Genomic DNA, 22,839 nt, shown 5'->3' with positions numbered 1-22,839 from the left:
AGAAATGGAGTACCAAGAAAAAGAAAGTTCCCCTGCTGAGACACAGAAATTTGAAAAACCAAGAACTGGATAACAACAAATAATATTAAAATGCTGAAGAATAAAACAACGGGCATTACATATTGAGCACAGTGATGCACTGACATCTTTTTCATTTGGGAATCTACAGGGCAGAGAAATACTGGTAATTTTTTTTTTTTTTTAAACGAGTCTGCTAAATCTAAAAGCTTGACTCTGCTGCAAAACCTGACATCTGTAATTAACTGAAAGCTGCTTCTGATACAAGATGGTGCATATATCTAACTTATATCGCTACAATTACGAAATAAACAGGTGACTGCTGTTGTATGATAAGAGGAAAAACCTTCTCAAGTCATATGCAAACAGTATTATATGAACAATATCATCAGAAACGGTATTTACATAGTTAGTGAACTGGAATTTTGTAAAACAATTCCCATTACGCTCCAGTTCATTAAAGGGAATTAACAGAGACATGACTAAGGGCCTTTTCCTATGGACCCTGTAATAAGAAAATAAAGGTTTATTTAAATTTTGGAGGCTGGAATCTGTTCATGTATGATTCAGAGGGAAATAACAGTAAACATTAATATGAAACATTTTTTTGCAATATACTGTACTTTTATTAGCAAAAATGCAAGGGAATATGTACTTTTACTGCGCTAGCACAGTGCATCTGAACTCATATTCTACATCTGCTCATAGAATCGGTGATGATTTATATGAAATTGAGTCGTCACTGACAAAGCTAAACTCTATGAATGCACGTAGCCTATTTACATATGCCACTGAAACAGTAATAGCTTTTTTACTTGAGTCATATTTTGTAAATACAAGTATATTGCAAACATGCTTCTATTCTGTATTGAAATGTGCTCATGCATTTTTCAATTTTGACTATTATGTCTTCGTTAGAACTTATACAATAACTGGCAAGCTGCATGTTATTTTAAATGTGTGCTCGCATCAAAAAGTGACTCAAGTGGATATAAACAACTAAATTTATCAGGAGTATTTCTCCTCCAAGCGCCGCCCCCCCCCCCCCCATTTCCCATACCACCAATTCCTATTTACTCTGTCTCACTGGCTCAATAATATTTCAAGAGTCATTACATACATTATCAGGTACTTAAAGGGACAGTATACACTCATTTTCATATAACTGCATGTAATAGACACTACTATAAAGAATAAGATGCACAGATACTGATCTAAAAATCCAGTATAAAACTGTTTAAAAACTTACTTAGAAGCTGTCACTTTGGCTCTGTTGAAAAGGTAGCTGGAAAGCCCACTGCAAGTGGCAAATAAGACACTCCCCCCCTCCCCCTTCTTTTGCATATGAAAAGACCCTTTACACAAACAGGAGCAAGCTGGAGTAGGTAGTCGAGCGTATTCACATAAAACTTTGGGGCTTGGTTAGGAGTCTGAAAATCAGAGCAATGTTATTTAAAAATAAGCAAAACTATACATTAATTAAAAAAAAACTTTATGGGCTATATAAATAGATCATCTACAAAACATTTATGCAAAGAAAAAATGAGTGTATAATGTCCCTTTAAAGGGACTTAAACAGATATGTAGAGCCCACTATTTTAAACTACTTTTCAATTTACTTATTTTAGCAAATGGACTTCATTCTCTTGGTATTCTTTGGTGAAGGAGCAGCAATGCACTGCTGGGAGCTAGCTGAACACATCAGATCAGCCAATGACAAGAGAAAATATGTGCAGCCACCAATCAGCAGCTAGCTCCCAGCAGTGCATTGGTGCTCCTGAGTCTACCTAGGTATGCTTTTCAAAGATACAAAGAGAATGAAGCAAATTAGATAACATCAAATTGGAAAGTTGTTCTATCCAAATCATGAATGTTTTACCCCTGCAAAGGATTTTGCTTAAAAATAAAATGCTCTATTTCCCCTTTTTATGGGTCTTCAAGAACTTTAGATATATTTTCTTTAAATCCCTTTGCAATTCAGTCAAGTGTTAAAGGGACATGGAAGTAAAAAGTTAACTTTCATGATGATATTCTGTGGATATGAATTATGAAAGTTTAAGTTTAACTTCCATGTCCTTTTAAGCAAAGTGTAACATATTTGTATGTCTCAGTATCATGAAGGAGTTTATCAAAACAAAATGAAGAATTGATCACATACAAATAAACACGTTTATCCAATGAGCTCAGGAAAGTGAGACAAGCCAGTTGCAAAACCAGTACTTTATATCTGTCTATGAATAGGTTGCAAAGATGGAGCTTGTCAAAAAGATGCAAGTTACAGAGATAAGTGAGAATGTCTTCAAAACTTTATATTAGTTAAAGGGATATAACATTCAAAATTAAACTTTCAAGGTTCAAATAGAACATGCAATTTTAAGACACTTTTCAATTTACTTTTATATTCAAACTTAATTAGTTTCTCTTGGTATCATTTGTTGAAAAGCATTTCTAGCTGGGCTCAGGAGCAGCAATGCACTACTGGGAGCTAGCTGCTGATTGGTGGCTACATATATGTGCCCCTTGTCATTGGCTCATCCAGCGTTTTCAGGTAGCTCCCAGTAATGCATTGTTGCTCTGCAGCTGACCCCATTGCAGGGGTTAAACACAGTTATCCGTAAGCAAAAATGAATAATAAAATGCTCAAACACATTAAGACTGTTTTCTTTTTTGCACTTTAATGTCCTATTTTTTTATTATTATTATTAAATAAGTATATTATAATTATGATTGTTTAATATTGGGGGGTTATTTTATGTTTAGATATATTATCCCATATATGTTTGAAGGCAATTGACAATTTTACATTGAATGTAAAGATAAAAGAATGTTATCCTAAAAACAAACAAACTATTCTGCCAGAATCAAAGCCCTATATGTTGTATCTCAAAATAAAAATACGGCTTGATGTCTTATTTATTTATTATTTTATTTAGCAAATGACATCAAAATACATTCTAGAGGAAATCCTTTATTTGTTTGCAGAAAATATTATTTTCTGAGACATCAAATGCATATTTAATTATGTTTCAAAAAGCAGCAACTGCTTTGATGTAAAACTTCTACAAGAATTGCACTTTGTAAAAAAATAAAATATATATTTTTAATAATAAATATGTTAATTAGGGTTTGTGCTGTCTCTTTGTGAAACGCTGCAGCATTATCTGTCTCCATACTTTTCCTTTCACTTGTCTTTATCAAACAGAATAGGAGATGACAATGCTGTCAGTAATAATGGCGCAATCGCATTTAGATCAAAGACTTCTATGCAAGCAGGTAAAGCCGAAAGACTCTACGGTGCACATTTTTTAAGTTTTTGTGCCCAAGTGCTAACTTCACCCTGGGACAACCTAATTTTAGAAAAATAGTTTATTCTTATAACCAGGAGCTTCCGATGTACAGAATTTCCGTGAATATGGAAGCCCTATACTTTAATTTGATGGGAGTCTAACGTATTTTATAAGAAAATCAGAGCGTGCATAATAACAGAATTTATGTTTACCTGATAAATTGCTTTCTCCAACGGTGTGTCCGGTCCACGGCGTCATCCTTACTTGTGGGATATTCTCTTCCCCAACAGGAAATGGCAAAGAGCCCAGCAAAGCTGGTCACATGATCCCTCCTAGGCTCCGCCTTCCCCAGTCATTCGACCGACGTAAAGGAGGAATATTTGCATAGGAGAAATCATATGATACCGTGGTGACTGTAGTTAAAGAAAATAAATCATCAGACCTGATTAAAAAACCAGGGCGGGCCGTGGACCGGACACACCGTTGGAGAAAGCAATTTATCAGGTAAACATAAATTCTGTTTTCTCCAACATAGGTGTGTCCGGTCCACGGCGTCATCCTTACTTGTGGGAACCAATACCAAAGCTTTAGGACACGGATGATGGGAGGGAGCAAATCAGGTCACCTAGATGGAAGGCACCACGGTTTGCAAAACCTTTCTCCCAAAAATAGCCTCAGAAGAAGCAAAAGTATCAAATTTGTAAAATTTGGTAAAAGTGTGCAGTGAAGACCAAGTCGCTGCCTTACATATCTGATCAACAGAAGCCTCGTTCTTAAAGGCCCATGTGGAAGCCACGGCCCTAGTGGAATGAGCTGTGATTCTTTCAGGAGGCTGCCGTCCGGCAGTCTCATAAGCCAATCTGATGATGCTTTTAAGCCAAAAAGATAGAGAGGTAGAAGTTGCTTTTTGACCTCTCCTTTTACCAGAATAAACAACAAACAAGGAAGATGTTTGTCTGAAATCCTTTGTAGCATCTAAATAGAATTTTAGAGCACGGACAACGTCCAAATTGTGTAACAAACATTCCTTCTATGAAACTGGATTCGGACACAAAGAAGGTACAACTATCTCCTGGTTAATATTTTTGTTGGAAACAACCTTCGGAAGAAAACCAGGCTCAGTACGTAAAAACCACCTTATCTGCATGGACCAGATAGGGCGGAGAACACTGCAGAGCAGATAACTCAGAAACTCTTCTAGCGGAAGAAATTGCAACCTAAAACAAAACTTTCCAAGATAATAACTTAATATCTACGGAATGTAAGGGTTCAAACGGAACCCCTTGAAGAACTGAAAGAACTAGATTAAGACTCCAGGGAAGAGTCAAAGGTCTGTAAACAGGCTTGATTCTAACCAGAGCCTGAACAAACGCTTAAACGTCTGGCACAGCTGCCAGCCTTTTGTGAAGTAAAACAGATAAAGCAGAGATCTGTCCCTTCAGAGAACTCGCAGAAAATCCTTTCTCCAAACCTTCTTGTAGAAAGGAAAGAATCTTAGGAATTTTTATCTTGTTCCATGGGAATCCTTTAGATTCACACCAACAGATATATTTTTTCCATATAGTATGGTAAATTTTTCTAGTTACAGGCTTTCTAGCCTGAATAAGAGTATCTATTACAGAATCTGAAAACCCACGCTTTGATAAAATCAAGCGTTCAAACTCCAAGCAGTCAGTTGGAGGAAAACCAGATTCGGATGTTCGAATGGACCCTGAATAAGAAGGTCCTGTCTCAAAGGTAGCTTCCATGGTGGAGCCGATGACACATTCACCAGGTCTGCATACCAAGTCCTGCGTGGCCACACAGGAACTATCAAGGTCACCGAAGTCCTCTCCAGATTGATCCTGGCTACCAGCCTGGGAATGAGAGGAAACGGTGGGAATACATAAGCTAGGTTGAAGTTCAAAGGTGCTACTATTGTATCCAATAGAGTCGCCTTGGGATCCCTGGATTTGGACCCGTAACAAGGGACCATGAAGTTCTGACGAGAGGCCATCAGAACCATGTCTGGAATGCCCCATAATTGAGTTATTTGGGCAAAGATTTCCAGATGGAGTTCCCACTCCCCCGGATGCTCCTCCATCGCCAGGGAACTCCTTGTTACCCCCTGATGGTTGATATATGTAACAGTTGTCATGATGTCTGATTGAAACCTTATGAATTTGGCCTTTGCTAGTCGAGGCCAAGCCTTGAGAGCATCGAATATCGCTCTCAGTTCCATTATGTTTATCGGGAGAAGAGAGTCTTCCCGAAACCATAGACCCTGAGTTTTCAGGGGTTCCCAGACCGCGCCCCAGCCCACCAGACTGGCGTCGGTCGTGACAATGACCTATTCTGGTCTGCGGAAGCTCATTCCCTGTGACAGGTTGTCCAGGGTCAGCCACCAACGGAGTGAATCTCTGGTTATTTGATCTACTTGTATCGTCGGAGACAAGTCTGTATAATCCCCATTCCACTGTCTGAGCATGCCCAGGTGCAATGGTCTTAGATGAATTTGTGCAAAAGGAACTATGTCCATTGCCGCAACCATCAAACCTATTACTTCCATGGACTGCGCTATGGAAGGAAGAAGAACAGAATGAAGTACCTGACAAGAGCTTAGAAGTTTTGATTTTCTGGCCTCTGTCAGAAAAACCTTCATTTCTAAGGAAACTATTATTGTTCCCAAGAAGGGAACTCTTGTTGACGGGGACAGAGAACTTTTTTCTATGTTCACTTTCCACCTGTGAGATCTGAGAAAGGCTAGGACAATGTCCGTATGAGCCCTTGCTTTTGACAGAGACGACACTTGAATCAGGATGTCGTCCAAGTAAGGTACTACTGCAATGCCCCTTGGTCTTAGCACCTCTAGAAGGGACCCTAGTACCCTTGTGAAAATCCTTGGAGCAGTGGCTAATCCGAATGGAAGTGCCACAGGTAATGCTTGTCCAGAAAGGCGAACCTTAGGAACCGAAAATGTTCCTTGTGGATAGGAATACGTAGGTACGCATCCTTTAAGTCCACCGTGGTCATGAATTGACCTTCCTGGATGGTAGGAAGGATCGTTCGAATGGTTTCCATTTTGAATGATGAAACCCTTAGAAACTTGTTTAGAATCTTGCGATCTAAAATAGGTCTGAATGTTCCCTCTTTTTTGGGAATAATGAACAGGTTGGAGTAAAAAACCCATCCCTTGTTCTCCTAATGGAACAGGATGAATCACTCCCATGCTTAACAGGTCTTCTACACAGTGTAAGAATGCCTGTTCGAAGATAATTGAGACCCGTGGAACCTTCCCCTTGGGGGTAGTTCCCTGAATTCCAGGAGATAACCTTGAGAAACTATTTCTAGCGCCCAAGGATCCTGAACATCTCTTGCCCCAGCCTGAGCAAAGAGAGAAAGTCTGCCCCCCACCAGATCCTTCCCAGATCGGGGGCCAACACTTCATGCTGTTTTGGTAGCAGTGGCAGGTGACTTGGCCTGCTCACCCTTGTTCCAGCCTTGCATCGGCCTCCAGGCTGGCTTGGTTTGAGAAGTATTACCCTCTTGCTTAGAGGGTGTAGAATTTGAGGCTGGTCCGTTTCTGCGAAAGGGACGAAAATTTGGCTTCTTTTTAGCCTTAAAAGACCTATCCAGAGGAAGGGCGTGGCCCTTTCCCCCAGTGATGTCTGAAATAATCTCTTTCAAGTCAGGGCCAAACAGTGTTTTACCCTTGAAAGGGATGTTAAGCAAAAGCGCTCTGCGTGCCACGATAGCAAACCCTGAATTATTCGCCGCTAATCTAGCTAATTGCAAAGCGGCATCTAAAATAAAAAAGAGTTAGCCAATTTAAGAGCTTGAACTCTGTCCAAAACCTCCTCGTACAAAGATTCTTTATTGAGCGACGTTTCTAGTTCTTCGAACCAGAAACACGCAGCTGTAGTGACAGGAACAATGCATGAAATTGGTTGTAGAAGGTAACCTTGCTGAACAAACATCTTTTTAAGCAAACCCTCTAACCTTTAATCCATAGGATCTTGAAAGCACAACTATCTTCTATAGGAATAGAAGTGCGTTTGTTTAGAGTAGAAACCGCCCCCTCGACCTTGGGGACTGTATGCTATAAGTCCTTTCTGGGGTCGACTATAGGAACTAATTTCTTAAATATAGGGGGAGGACAAAAGGTATGCCGGGCCTTTCCCACTCCTTATTTACTATGTCCGCCACCCGCTTGGGTATAGGAAAAACATCGGGGGGCACCGGAACCTCTAGGAACTTATCCATCTTACCTAATTTCTCTGGAATGACCAAATTGTCACAATCATCCAGAGTAGATAATACCTCCTTAAGTAGTGCGTGGAGATGTTGAAATTTAAATTTAAAAGTTACAATATCAGGTTCTGCTTGTTGAGAAATTTTCCCTGAATCTGAAATTTCTCCCTCAGACAAAACCTCCCTCCTGGCCCCTTCAGATAGGTGTGAGGGTATGTCAGAACAGATATCATCAGCGTCCTCTTGCTCTTCAGTGTTTAAAACAGAGCAATCACGCTTTCTCTGATAAGTAGGCATTTTGGAAAAAATGCATGCAATAGAATTATCCATTACAGCCATTAATTGTTGTATGGTAATAAGTATTGGCGCACTAGATGTACTAGGGGCCTCTTGTGTGGGCAAAACTGGTGTAGACACAGAAGGGGATGATGCAGTACCATGCTTACTCCCCTCATTAGAGGAATCATCTTGGGCAATATCATATCTATGGCATTATTATCCCTACTTTGTTTGGACATTATGACACAAATATATCACATATATTTAAATGGGGAGACACATTGGCTTTCATACATATAGAACATCGTTATCTGATGGTTCAGACATGTTAAACAGGCTTAAACTTGTCAACAAAGCACAAAAAACGTTTTACAATAAAACCGTTACTGTCCCTTTAAATTTCAAACTGAACACACTTTATTACTGAATATGTGAAAAAGTATGAAGGAATTGTTCAAATTTCACCAAAATTTCACCACAGTAACTTAAAGCCATAAAAGTATTGCACACCAAATTTGAAAGCTTTAACCCTTAAAATAACGGAACCGGAGCCGTTTTTACATTTAACCCCTATACAGTCCCAGGTATCTGCTTTGCTGAGACCCAACCAAGCCCAGAGGGGAATACGATACCAAATGATGCCTTCTATAAGCTTTTTCAGTGGTTCTTAGCTCCTCACACATGCATCTGCATGCCATGCTTTCCAAAAACAACTGCGCATTAGAGGCGCGAAAATGAGGCTCTGTCTATGACTAGAAAAGGCCCCCAGTGAAAAAGGTGTCCAATACAGTGCCTGCCGTTTTTATTAAAACAATCCCCAAGATTTAACAACTATTAAAAGTAATAATCTGCCAAATATACTTAGTAAAGTAATCGTTTTAGCCCAGAAAAATGTCTACCAGTTTTTTAAGCCCTAATGAAGCCCTTTATTCTTTTACTTAAACTAAGAAAATGGCTTACCGGTTCCCATAGGGAAAATGACAGCTTCCAGCATTACCGAATCTTGTTAGAAATGTGTCATACCTCAAGCAGCAAAAGTCTGCTCACTGTTTCCCCCAACTGAAGTTAATTCCTCTCAACAGTCCTGTGTGGAAACAGCCATCGATTTTAGTAACGGTTGCTAAAATCATTTTCCTCTTACAAACAGAAATCTTCATCTCTTTCCTGTTTCAGAGTAAATAGTACATACCAGCACTATTTTAAAATAACAAACTCTTGATTGAAGAATAAAAACTACATTTAAACACCAAAAAACTCTAAGCCATCTCCGTGGAGATGTTGCCTGTACAACGGCAAAGAGAATGACTGGGGAAGGCGGAGCCTAGGAGGGATCATGTGACCAGCTTTGCTGGGCTCTTTGCCATTTCCTGTTGGGGAAGAGAATATCCCACAAGTAAGGATGACGCCGTGGACCGGACACACCTATGTTGGAGAAAAATAGATTTTTGTTTAATACAGCAACTTAGATTCTTTTGCTGAAATCATTCTAGTGATGCATTTTTGCTTTTCTTTTAACTTGATTCCACTCTATCTCTATTGGCTGCAGGAACGTAACTTTAGGGGGTCTCAGCTGAGATAGGACCCACACATCTGGCACTGCAATTACTAGTGGAATCACTATAGGGGAGCTACTATGGGAGAAATATTTAGTCCTCCATATTTGTACAAAGCGTCAATTGCATATCCTCTGGTGCAGACTAACCAATGGGGAAGGATTATTAATATCCTAAAAGAAGCAGGCTCTCTTGTTCCTATATATGGCACTGTTAAAATGGAAGCTGACACAGTCTTTGCCTTGGGGCACAGTGAGCTCTATCTCCACCAATGAATGGCTGATAGGAAATCACACAATAGTCATGTGATCTATAAGTCAGAACTTTGAGATTTACTAGTAGATCTTGACCTAACTTTTGGACACACCTGCCCTACACAAACCACGCCAGTGGCTCCATTTGTTGTATTAGTCACAAATAAAATAGTGTACATCTACATGCCAATTGTGTTTATTTTAGCTGGAGCCAACTACATGGACTTTATATCTCATAATATTACATTAACTTGATAGACAGTGAGAGGTCAGCTTAGCCGAAAGGGACCTTTTTGTAATAAGTTATTTTTAAATATCTTTTGATGGAAGTAATATAATCTCTTTGCCTTATTATGGGGTCTCACCTTAATGGCCTTAGGTGATGCACCCACCTGTGTAGGAGCAATTTGTATTCTGATCTCTTGTGATTGCTCTTTTCTCTTGACATATTATATTTACTCATTTTGTAATTGGGTACTTGTATTGTTTAAAAAAGTATATTAAGCAATATAGTTAATATATGTATATATATTAGTATAAAATGTATAAGGAAATACTCCTTTAGGTTTATTTTTAAATATGGGTTTTGTTCTTTGACACCTCAACCCATTAAAATTGTCTGAGCTTGCAGGGAATCAGATCTCCTTATTTTATCACCTTATCTTATCTCTGTATACCAAAGTTCAATAATCAGAGAACAACTTAAAATTAACATTTTATTACTTATCTCTTTAACCCTCCACTGGGAGTCAGGGGGGACCAGGGATAAAAAGCAGTCCTATTTTTCTCAAGGGGATTACTAAAATACCCCTTCCCCCAATATTTTTTTCAGAATTATTCTAGTTTGTAATTAAAAAAAATTCAAATTGTTGTTATATAGACACCCTACACCCAATTTAATTTGTAATTATTTAGTGTTTTAGTGACTCAGTTCTTATCTAGGGGCATTTGCATGTTCAGAAATCACAATCTCAAGGTAGACACTTAGATTACTACCTTAAAAAAATCTTAAGGAGGAAGATTTCAAACTACATACCAGTGAGCAAGTGTCAGCTGACACAAAATGCGCATGGCGACCCAGATTAGTTCCCTTACAAGCAAATGTTAACGGAGGCATCTTTTTCTACTCAGAACATGAAGACTCCAAATTTACATAAATTGGACATGGTCATAATGCTTATTTTTGTTTTCTTAGATAGAACAATCACTGCGTTTCTGTATCTATTTAATATTATTTGCAAAAACAAAGCCCTGAGCCTATAAATGTACGGATAAAAAAAAACAGACAAGAAACTTATGACTAATTACATGATTATGCTATTGATTAGATTAAAATATTTTAATTTCCATGCCAGTGACAGAAAATAGAATGCTAGAAGATCTTTACGGCAGCAACTCTCTGTGCTAAAAACAATTTATGCGCAGCAAACACAATAAGCATATTCCGGTACAGTGGCTTTATTTTATATTTCCCATTACGGATGAACAGTTGTAATAAAATGCTAGGACCAGTTAGTATACTCACCTGCTGGCATATTGCTCTATCCTGGAATGAGTGTCATCGTCAAATAGTTCAGGGGAGTGTAAAGGGCTACAAATAACAGAGCGTTAGATTGTTGTTCATTGTTCCAAAATGAGAAGTTATGTAGGGACATACAACTCAAAATATAACTCCTCATACATTAATTAATGAAATACACTGTGATATACATAGTTTGTCTTCTGTGCTTTTACTATTAAATACCTTGTTTTGGCTGTAAAAATTGTGCTTTTCCCATACTCCCTAGAGAAGCCAAAAAGCAAATTCTGAAACATGAGTATGCTGCAAAATGCTGGAAATTGCAGACATTAGCTACATACTGTATCTCCCTTGATTGCCAATTTGAACTAACTGTAAATGGCATTGAGCATGGCTCAAAGTAATCACTGTCAAGTATGCAAAGCTGACAATTTTCAGCATACTTAAAGGGGCACTAAACCCCAATTTTTTTTCATGATTCAGATAGAGCCTTCAATTTTAAGTAACTATCTGATTTACTCCTATTATACATTTTTCTTCGTTCTCTTGCTATCTTTATTTGAAAAGCAGGAATGTAAAGCTTAAGAGTCTGCCAATTTCTGGTTCAGAACCTGGGTTATGCTTGCGTATTGGTTTTCTAAATGTAGCCACCAATAAGCAAGCGCTATCCAGGGTGCAGAACCTAAAATAGGCCGGCTCCTATGCTTTAAATTCCTGCTTTTTAAATAAAGATAGCAAGAGAACGAAGAAAAAATGATAATAGGAATAAATTAGAAAGTTGCTTAAAATTGCATGCTCTATCTGAATCATGAAAGGAAAAATTGGGGTTTAGTGTCCCTTTCAATCTGATCTCCAGCCTTCTTAGGGAGAGGTGGTATATTTAAAGCAAAACATAATAAAATAAATATATTTATTCTGAAATGTAATTTTGTTTTCATTAATTAGTTTATAGGGAATTCAATGTTGAGTTTAATTTCCCTTTATTATATGAATTAAAGAGAAATTATAATGCATAAAATACATGCTCAAATTTATTAGAGCATGTCATTTTAGTTTTACCGACCCTGCAAATCTATGTGTTTAACCCCTGCAAAGAAGAACTGCTGGTTTCAAGCAGACATGCAAAACTTTGAAGAGGATGGCAGCAAGTAGTGTAAAACAGGCTTTATTAGCAGACAAATATAACAGCAACGTTTCGGGAGGTGCTGTGGTACCATTATGTTTTACTGCATGATTAAGGGAAGGTGTTCCCGAAACCTTGCTGTTATATTTGCGTGCTAATAAAGCCTGTTTTACACTACTTGCTGCCATCCTCTTCAAAGTTTTGTATTCTACTATAGGCTGTTGTGGTGGCCTTGTATTGGCGTGCAGTGGCCTGTAGTGCTGGACTGAGCCTTTTTGTCTGTTCAAGCAGACATGGACAGTGATAAGCAGAGTCATGCAACTGCCGAAGCTCATATGCTCGTTACCAGTCATCTTTGCTTGAGAATAGCAGAATCCTCTGCGGTTTCCAAGTGATACTTTAACTATGTGTTTAAACAGATAGATGAGCAGGGTCGGTAGTGCTTCTATTACGTGCTCTAACAAATTTAAAACATGTCATTTTTGCACTACAATGTCCCTTTAATGTCACATCAAGCGATAACAAATCCTTGACAATGAAATAGCAAATATGGAGAATCAAGACAAAACCGGACAGCATACTCACTCAAACTGATCAGGCCACATGCTGATGAGCGTTATAGGGCTGCAAAAGAAGAAGGAAACCACCAAGAAAAAAACATTTAATGCATTGTAGGCAACAGCAGAAAACCCCAAAGTCCAAACATAAAAAAAAAATATATATATAACAGCAAAAGCTACAGTGTACCTGTCCTGGTCATGTAAAACTGAGTTCAAATACTTTATACCAATATTTGTCAATTGGGTTAAAAAAAAACAAAAAAACAACAACAACAAAAAACAAAAACAAAGGCACTTTTAAAACTCTTTAAACAATGTTTTATCCTCCAGGAATTGCTGTGATTCAGTGGAGCTACAAGGCGGGACAGATGAGGCTTATTGCAATACTAACAGCAAGAAACAGAAAGCATGGCGCACTTGCGAGCAGTATGCAACAGACTGAACATTATTATAGCCAACAAATGATCCTGAATAGTTTGCTTTGTGGGACTGCAGACATATTTCTAAGCTTTTATTTTAATTATATAGACAATTCTACAGATGTTTTCATTTTTATATCTAAAAAGCTTTCCATATGGAATTTGAATATTAAATGGTGAGAAAACATTTTTTAGCATTGCACTTAATCCTGGCAGTGCAAAAGTATACTTAAAATGCAGTACAGTCATATTTTTTATTAGATAGAGCATGTAATTTTAAACAACCTCCCAATTTATTTCTATTATTACATTTATTTCATTCTATTGGTATCCTTTGTTGGAATAAACCTAGGTAGGCTCAGGAGCAGTTATGTACTACTGGGACCTTGAGTCTTTCTCTGGGGATAAAAAAAACTCAAGATATTTTAAAGTGATTGTACATCCTAGCGTCTGAAAATGCGCCAAGCCGGATTTCCCGCACGGCTATTGGCTAAGAGGTGAAGACGTCACCTCTCAAGCAAAACAACGTTCTGCTGTGGGCTGCCTGAGCAGCTCAGTGCGGGGAACGTTTGAAACAAATAAAGGAGCTTTAGTCCCCTTTATTTGTTCCAATCATCAATCCTAGCGTTTAACAAACGCTAGGACTGACTTTCACTATAAGGATTGGAGTTTAATCATAAACTAACTCTGAAACTTTAAATCATGAATCTCACATGGTTTCAAATTAATGGGTAATAATTTTGACTTATTCAAGCTGATGAGGAAATTTGAAAACCTCCCAAGTATCTCTAGCTACTTTAGAACTACAAAGAGAGATGCAGTAGGGGCACTAAGACCAAAAGGATGTCACCCGCGAACACCGCTAGTTTATAACTCTGACTGGAATACCTTTAATTTCTGAATTTTGCCTTATTCTAGCTGCCAATAAAGCTAAGGATAAAAAAAAATGTTGTTCTTTGTAAAAAAAAGGAAATTATACATTGATAAGGATCTGCATCACTAATGAATAATTAATTATTAAGGCTGTAGTATAAATGTCTTGTAAATGTAATTATGGCTCCCTTCACCACAATCTAAGTATTTTATAAATAAAGTTTGTATCTGGGTGATTACATGTTTTCATTTGCAAAGGGCCGCCGAGTGCAGAGTTTACTTTTAAACAAATTATATCTAAATGTTTTATGTCAATTATATTGTGAAGATTTTCAGTAGGTCTTTTCCACTTTTCTTTAGTAATAAAGTCCAATGCTAACTTTACACTAGTCTTAAAATGACATGAAGCCGAAAGTTTTTTCTTTCATGATTCAGATGTGTGCAAGTAAAAAAATAAATTCAAATTTACTTCATATATCAACTATATAGCACCAGTTTTGCAAGAAAGCTTTTAAAAATATTATACATTATGCAAACACCGCTGCAATATATTCGCTACCTACCTAGATATTCTCTTCAACAAAGAACACCATTAGAATAAAATGCCTTTGATAAATGAAATAAATTGGAACCTATTTTTTTTAAATTGTAAGCTCTGTCTGTATCATGAAAGAAAACATTGGGTTTCATGTCCCATTAAAAACTATACAAGGTATTTGGAGAAAGATTCATTTAAAGAAATATACACAGACTATTTGGCTCTAGAGCAGTGTTTCTGGTAAGATGTTGTTACATTTATAAATAATTGGTGTAGAAAACAAATTAATTTGCTTCCTATGTTGTACAAAACATATTACAAAGCAGCTGCCTGGTGTCATAGATAGTAAATTAGATACAAAAATACCTCCACACTGATCTATGGAGGGTTTATTTTTCAACTGTATTAAAACTGTAACAATACATATTTCAGGATTTTCTGAAGAGTTTTATATCCTAGTCATGAAATCAGTAAATGTCAAGGCAAAGGCAGCTATTGATTGGGAACTGTATTCTGCACATCTTTTTGTATCAGATATTAAATCTAACATCAACCGTATCTGCTTACTGAGAGCTTAGACACATGATTTAGCACAAGGCCTCGGGCAAATGAATAACCTACAGTAGGTAATACGGATAAGCATAAGAAAACACCTGTTAAACTATAGGTTTATTACATTTTAAAAAACAATATTTTTTGGCATATTCGGGTATATTATATTATAAATCACATGTCCTTGATGGCCTTAAGATCTCTATTTACATGACTTAAAGGGATAGTGTACAGTGTATTTTTATGAAAGAGTAGCATTTATACTTGTAATGTATTTTTTAATCAAATATGGAAAATCAAAGCACTTTAAATCTACTACATAACTGTAAAAGTTGTATAATTAAACATATTCTGTTTTGCATATATAGCATTAACTCACAAACCACTAGTTATAAACGACATGTTCTTATTTGTTTGAGCATATAATGCTTCAAGTGTATGTGTTTAACCCCTACAACAGGGTAATACACACAATTAATGACCTACTGGGGAACCCCTTTTGTGTGGGTTAAACACAAAGTTAGAGCCTCAATAGAGCAAAAAAATACTTGATTTAACAAACTATAACATGCAATTTTGGCACTAGAGGGTCACATTAAAAAAAATGTTTATATAAAAAAACTTACAGATGTAGTGATGATGTGTATCTATCTTATTAAATAGATGTTGGATAGATTGGATAGTGAATGGAACATCTTTGTATGACTGACTTACGTTTCCATATTGTCTCCTTCAAGGACTGTCTGAACAGGTAGGTAGCCTAGTCTGGGATGCTTGTCAAAATACTTTTTAGACCGGAACTTATTTTTTAACACCTTAGTGAAGTCTCGGACATCTTCTCCTGATGTTGTCTGAAATAATAATAATAAAAAATGAAACACTTCTATGAAGCAGAAATTCAATTTATTTGACTCATGGTGCTATCTCATCAAAGCAACCAAGACCTTTTGTATTTATCAGATCTGGAATGCTGAGCAATTGAAATAATGAAAGCTTGGCAGGACACTCTGCTAAATCTGCATAAAAATTAACACAGAAGTTGTGCACAAAAAAACTATAGGCCAACTAGGTCTGTGTTAAAGGGACATTAAACACTAAATAAATGTTAGATAGAAAATTCTATTCAAAGAAAACATTCGTATGAGAATAACATGTAGGTGTATTTTTTAAAGTTTCATTAGCTGTTTAAATACTGACAAAATAAGTGTAAAGTTTTAGTGTCTATAAAACAATGGGAGCTGCCTTGTTGTAACTTAGGTTACCTTCTCTGCGGTGGCCAATTAGAGACAGTTATAAATTTGTTACTAGAGTGTGCAGCCAATGGCTGTGTGGAATATAACAGTGTTCTGCACTCCCATTTCTAACAGGAACTGGATAAGCTCACAATTTTACAATGAAATTACATGAAAAGGGGACAAGATGCATAATGAAAGTATATTGTAGAGTTGTTTTATATATATGATTTATAATTTTATATTACCATCTCAAAGTGTTTAATGCCCCTTTAAGAGCAGCAGACTTTAGAGGGGCGGCATTTTTTTTATTTTTATCCCAGGTGTCCTATACCAGTGTATCCTCGTTGGAAAGGTGTTTTTTTTATTTTTTTTATTTACAGGTTATATTGGCAGAAAAACTGCAAAAAGTTGCAGTTAGTGTATTAAAGACAAAGCTTCCACTTACTTTCCTTCATGACTATTTTAAGTGTTTGAGATGTGGGAGGGCCTGGGTTTAGGGGTTAATAGGTAGTTTATGGGTGTTAGTGTACTTTTTAGCACTTTAGTTATGACTTTTATGTTACGGCGTTGTAGCATAAAACCCATAACTACTGACTTTGTTTATGGTATGGATCTTGACGGTATAGGGTGTACCGCTCACTTTTTGGCCTCCCAGGCAGACTCGTAACAACGGCGCAAAGGAAGTCCTATTGAAAAAGCACTTTTGGAAAGCTGCAGTAGTTACGTTGCGTTACGGCCAAAAAAGTGTGCGGGACAGATATACCTGCAAGACTCTTAATACCAGCGGTAGTGAAAACTTTTTTTCACTCATACCGCAAAACTCGTAATCTAGCCGTCTGGGTTTAACATCTAAAAAGGATACCAAGAGAATAAAGCAAATTTGATAACATAAATAAGTTGAAAAGCTTCTTAAAATTGTATGCGCTGATCTGTGAAGGTTTAACTTTTGTCTTTCAAGTCCCATTAAATATAGCATTTTTTTTTTTTAATGAAAAACAATTTATGCTTACCAGATAAATTCCTTTCTTTCTTGGCAGGGAGAGTCCACAACTTAATTCCTTACTGTTGGGAAATACAACACCTGACCACCAGGAGGAGGAAAAGACACGCCAGCCAAAGGCTTAAATATCCCTCCCACTTCCCCTATCCTCCCAGTCATTCAGCCGAGGGAACAAGGAAGTAGGAGAAACATCAGGGTATAAAGGTGCCAGAAGAAATGATAACATTTGATTCGCCCAAACAAAAATATCTGACGGGCGGGATCGTGGACTCCCTGCCAAAAAAGAAAGGAATTTATCTGGTAAGCATACATTTAGTTTTCCTTCCATAAGGCAGGGAGAGTCCCCGACTTCATTCCTTACTGTTGCGAAAACCATACCCAAGCTCCAGAGGACACTAAAGGAATAACGGGAGGGAACAAAAAGGAGGCGGACCCTAATCTGAGGGCACCACAGCCTGCAATACTTTTTTTACCAAAAGCTGCTTCAGCCGAAGCAAACACATCAAACTTGTAAAATTTAAAAAGTATGCAAGGAGGGCCAGGTAGCCTCCTTACAAATCTGCTCCATAGAGGTCTCGTTCTTAAAAGCCCAGGAAGAAGCTACTGTTATAGTGGAATGAGCCGTAATCCTCTCAGGAGACTGTTGTCCCACTGTCTCATAAGCTAGGCGGATGACACTCCTCAACCAGAAAGACAAGGAAGACGTAGTGGTTTTCTGACCCCTACGTTTACTTGTATAGATGACAAACAAAGATGAAGATTGTCTGAACTCCTTAGTAGCCTGAAGGTAAAATTTCAAGGCACGAACCACATCTAGATTGTGAAGCAAAAGTTCCTTCACCGAGGAAGGATTGGAACACAAGGAAGGAACAACAATCTCTTGATTAATGTTCCGATCTGACACCACCTTAGGAAGGAAACCTAACTTAGTACGTAAAACCGCCTTATCGGCGGGAAAAACAAGGTAAGGGGGATCACACTGCAATTCAGAAATCTCTGAGACCCTTTGAGTAGAGGCAATAGCCAACAGAAACAGAACCTTCCTGGATAATAGTTTAATGTTAACAGTATGCATTGGCTCAAACGGAGCCTGCTGCAACACATGAAGAACAAGGTTGAGACTCCAAGGTGCAGCCACCCTTCTAAACACATGCCTGATCCTAGTCAGGGTCTTAACAAAGAACTGCACATCCGGAAGCTCAGCTAATCTCTTGTGCAGCAACACCGACAGGGCCGATAGCTGTCCCTTCAGGGAACTAGCAGATAGACCCTTCTCCAGTCAATCCTGGAGAAAGGATATAATTCTGGCAACCTTAACCTTATGCCAAGAAAAATCACTCTCTTCATACCAGTGCAGAGTTACAGGCTTACAAGCTTGAATCAAAGTATCAATAACACTCTCAGAGAAACCTCTCTTGGCTAAGACTAAGGGTTCAATCTCCACACAGTCAGCCTCAGAGAATCTAGAATTTGATGTAGGAAGGGATCCTGTAGTAGCAGGTCCCTGCAACAGGGTAACGTCCATGGAGGAGATGAGGACATCCCCACCTGATCCGCAAACCAAGTCCTTTGCGGCCAGGATGGAGCAATTAGTATCACTAGTGCTCACTCCGGCTTGATCCAAGCCACCACACGGGGGAGAAGTAATGGAGTAAATAGATATACGAGTCTGAACCTCCAGGGAACCGCTAGAGACTCTATTAGTTCTGCTTGAGGATCCCTCGATCTCGACCCGTACTTGGGTAGTTTGGCATTTAGACGGGAGCCTAAGAGGTGTATCTCCAGCATCCCCCATCTGGAGCATATCTCTGCAAATACCTCGGGGTGGAGAGACCATTCCCCCGGGTGAAAAGATTGCCTGCTGAGGAAGTCTGCTTCCCAGTTGTCCAAACCCAGAATGTGGATCGCTGACAGCATACAGTTGTGGATCTATGCCCATTCCAGGATCTGAGAAACCTCTTTCATCGCTAAGGAACCCCTCGTTATTCCCTAATGGTTGATGTAGGCTACCAAAGTTATATTGTCCGATTGGAATCTGATAAACTGGGAGGAACCCAGAAAGAGCCAAGCCTTCAGGGCACTGAATATTGCCCAAAGTTCCAAGAAATTGATCGGCAACGTAGACTCCCCCTGAGTACACAGACCCTGTGCCTTCCTGGAACCCCAAATGGCACCCCAGCCGGATAGACTCGCGTCCGTAGTCACAATCTCCCAGGACAGTCTCAAGAAGCACGTGCCTTAGGACAGGTAATCTTGACAAAGCCACCAAGAGAGCGAATCTCTCGACAGGCTGTCCAGTATTATCTGTTGGGACAAATCTGAATGGTCGCCGTTCTATTGTCTCAGCATGCATAGTTATAAGGGTCTGAGATGGAATGATGTCCATACAAGACACCATGAGGCCAATCACCTCCATACACTGAGCCACCGAAGGACTTAGAGAGGCCTGGATGCTGTTGTTAGCTTGCAACGTCTCTAATCCGTTAGAAATATCATCATGGATACCGAGTCTATAACTGTACCCAATTTCACCCTGGTATGAGGAGTAAGAGAACTCTTTTCCAAGTTTATCTTCCATCCATGTGACCAAAGAAGACTTAGAAGGAATTCAGAGTGCTCCCTTGCTAGACGGAAAGATAGTGCCTGTACCAAGATATCGTCCAGGTAAAGTGCAACTGTGATACCTCATGTTCTGGCAACCGCTAGGAGAGCTCCCAGAACCTTTATAAATATTCTTGGAGCAGTAGTTAAGCCAAAACAGAAGTGCTATGAACTAGAAGTGTTGGTCCAGAAATGCAAACCTCAGGAATTGAAAATGTTCCCTGTGTATCGGAACGTGAAGGTATGCATTCTTCAGGTCTATGGTAGTCATAAACTGTGCTTCCGGAACCAGAAGAAGGTTTAATCTTATTGTATCCATCTTGAAGGATGGGACGCTTAGAAATATGTTTAGGCACTTCAAATCCAGAATTGGATGAAATGTTCACTCCTTCTTGGGAACCACGAAGAGGTTTGAATAGAATCCCAGACCTCTTTCTGATGCAGGTACCGGGACAATTACTCCTAAAGAGACTAGGTCCCGTACGCAACCTAAAAAGGCAGTCCTCTTCTCTTGTACACAGTCTGGAGAGAAGGAATCTGCCCCTGGGTGGATGGGACTTAAATCCTATCCTGTATCCCTGAGATACAACCTCCAAAACCCAAGGGTCCTGAACATCCTGAAACCAAGTGTCAGTGAAAAGTGACAATCTGCCCCCTACTCAATCCGATCCCGGATCGGGGGCCACACCCTTCATGCCAACTTATCAGCAGGCTTCTTTGTCTGTTTGGACTTGTTCCAGGACAGAGCCGGCTTCCAAGTACTCTTGGGCTGCTCGGGCTTGGATGAGGATTGAGATCGCTGGGACTTGTCCGAATGCAAGGAACGAAAATTTGACGACTGTGGTCCCTTAGGTCTGTTCTTCTTATCCTGTGGCAGAAAGGCTCCTTTCCCTCTGGTAACCGTGAAAATGATGGAGTCCAGACCTAGTCTGAATAAGATCTTCCCCTTGAAGGGGAGAGAAAGTAACCTGGATTTAAAGTCATATCCGCAGACCAAGACTTTAACCAGAGAGCCCAGCAGGATAGAAACCAAAAGCCTTTGCGTTCAGACGAATAAGTTGCATATTCACATCACAGATGAAGGAGTTAACAATTCTTAATGTCTTCATTTTCTCCTGAATATTCTCAAGGGGAGATTCCACCTCAATAAGTTCAAACAGAGAGTGGCACCAGTAGGTAGCTGCTCCCGCCACCGCGACTACTGCTGCTGCAGTATGGAATAAAAGTCCTGTGTGTTGGAATATTCTCCTTGGGAAAGTTTCCAACTTCTTGTCCATAGGCTCTTTAAAGGACAAACTATCCTCAAGGGGGATAGTAGTACGCTTAGCTAACGTTAAAATGGCGCCATCCACTTTAGGTCAGTGTTAATTTTGACGGCAAGTTTCAATTTAGTCTTAGTTTTAGTCTTTTGACTAAAATGCCATTTTAGTTTTAGTCATATTTTAGTCATCTGAATTGTTTTAGTTTTAGTCTAGTTTTAGTCGACTGAATCTCCAATACATTTTAGTCGACTAAATCTCCAGTAGATTTTAGTCAACTAAAATCTAAGGGGTTTAGTTAAAGTGTAATGCATTATTTAAGCATTTCTCTATCATTTGCAAACTGGTTACATACTCCAGGAGTAAACATAACACCTGTTAATATTTATGGTATTAAGGTTTAAACATGCAATACAGACACAGATTTAGCCGTTGTGATATGTAACATCTTTATTAAACTTAAAATTAAATAAAACCAAGTTTCATAGACAAACAGAAGTGCAACTTTAAAATATAAAAAAAACAAAACTGTATTGGCTGTATTGAACATATTACCCAATATAAAAACTTTAACAGTTCTCTGTTAATAATTAAAACAAGTATCAAGAAACTCAACACAACAAAAAGTTTCTGCAGCTAGCACAGGCACAGCATAACTTAAACCCATATTCGTGGTTTATGCTTATTTCTATAGGAAGAATCAATTGATTGTTCACAGATTCAAAAACGTTTCGGCAACAATATTAGCACTGCTCTAGAACTTCCAAACTTATTATAAACTCCTGGAGTAAAGGTTTATTAACCTATTTTCTTTTATGGTATTAAGGTTTGAACATGCAATACAGCTTTAACAGATTTAACTGTTGTGGTATATAACATGTCTTTATCTTAAAATTTAATAAAATGAAGTTTCGTAAATTTTACAAAAGAGCAGTAATTAAATATGGATTGATTATAACAACTTGCATAAAATGTTTTTGTCAGCAAATTTTGATTTAGTTTTAGTCATAGTCTTTTGACTAAAATATCATTTTGATTTAGTTTTAGTCATAGTCTTTTGACTAAAATGTAATTTTAGTTTCAGTCGTATTTTAGTCATTAGAATTTCTTTAGTTTTATAGTCATTTTAGTCTAGTTTTAGTCGACAAAATTAACACTGCTTTAGGTATGGAACCCCACAATTCTATTTGAGAGTCAGGGACCGGGAACAATTTCTTAAAAGTTGCCAAGGGAGAAAAGGAAGTTCTGATTCTTTCCATTCGTTACTACTAATGTTCGCCATATGAACTGGTACAGGATAAGTTTGTAGGACCTTCCTGTCTTCGTAGACCCTGTCTAACTTAGAGATCTTAGGTTCCTGAGGTAGCTTAGCCTCTGGAACCTCTAGTGTAGACAGGACCTCTTTTAGCAAAAAAAGCAAATGTGTAATTTTGAATCTAAAGGAGGGTTCCGCTGGAGGAGACTTAGTAACAGACGTCTCAGACTCAAAGTTCACCCTCTGACGCTACAGAGGTTAAGTCATCCTCGGATAGCTGAGAC

At 38.4% G+C, this 22,839-nt stretch overlaps 1 protein-coding gene across 5 annotated transcripts in view; it reads right to left on the bottom strand.

The window, feature by feature from the left end:
• UTRN (utrophin) overlaps positions 1-22,839 on the bottom strand; it is a 1,395,536-nt gene that overhangs the window by 74,771 nt on the left and 1,297,926 nt on the right. For all 5 annotated transcript variants that reach the window (XM_053711837.1, XM_053711835.1, XM_053711836.1 and 2 more), the window contains 3 exons: positions 15,920-16,056; positions 12,849-12,887; positions 11,147-11,212 (listed from right to left, as the gene is read on the bottom strand). In XM_053711837.1, coding sequence (XP_053567812.1) covers positions 11,147-11,212; positions 12,849-12,887; positions 15,920-16,056 — 242 coding nt within the window. The remainder of the gene's footprint in view (positions 1-11,146; positions 11,213-12,848; positions 12,888-15,919; positions 16,057-22,839) is intronic.

The sequence above is a fragment of the Bombina bombina genome, chromosome 4 (genome assembly GCF_027579735.1).
Source record: "Bombina bombina isolate aBomBom1 chromosome 4, aBomBom1.pri, whole genome shotgun sequence".
Classification (NCBI taxonomy): domain Eukaryota; kingdom Metazoa; phylum Chordata; class Amphibia; order Anura; family Bombinatoridae; genus Bombina; species Bombina bombina.
The sequence above is the reverse complement of the archived record's forward strand: the minus strand, read 5'-3'. Positions and strand labels throughout refer to the sequence as shown.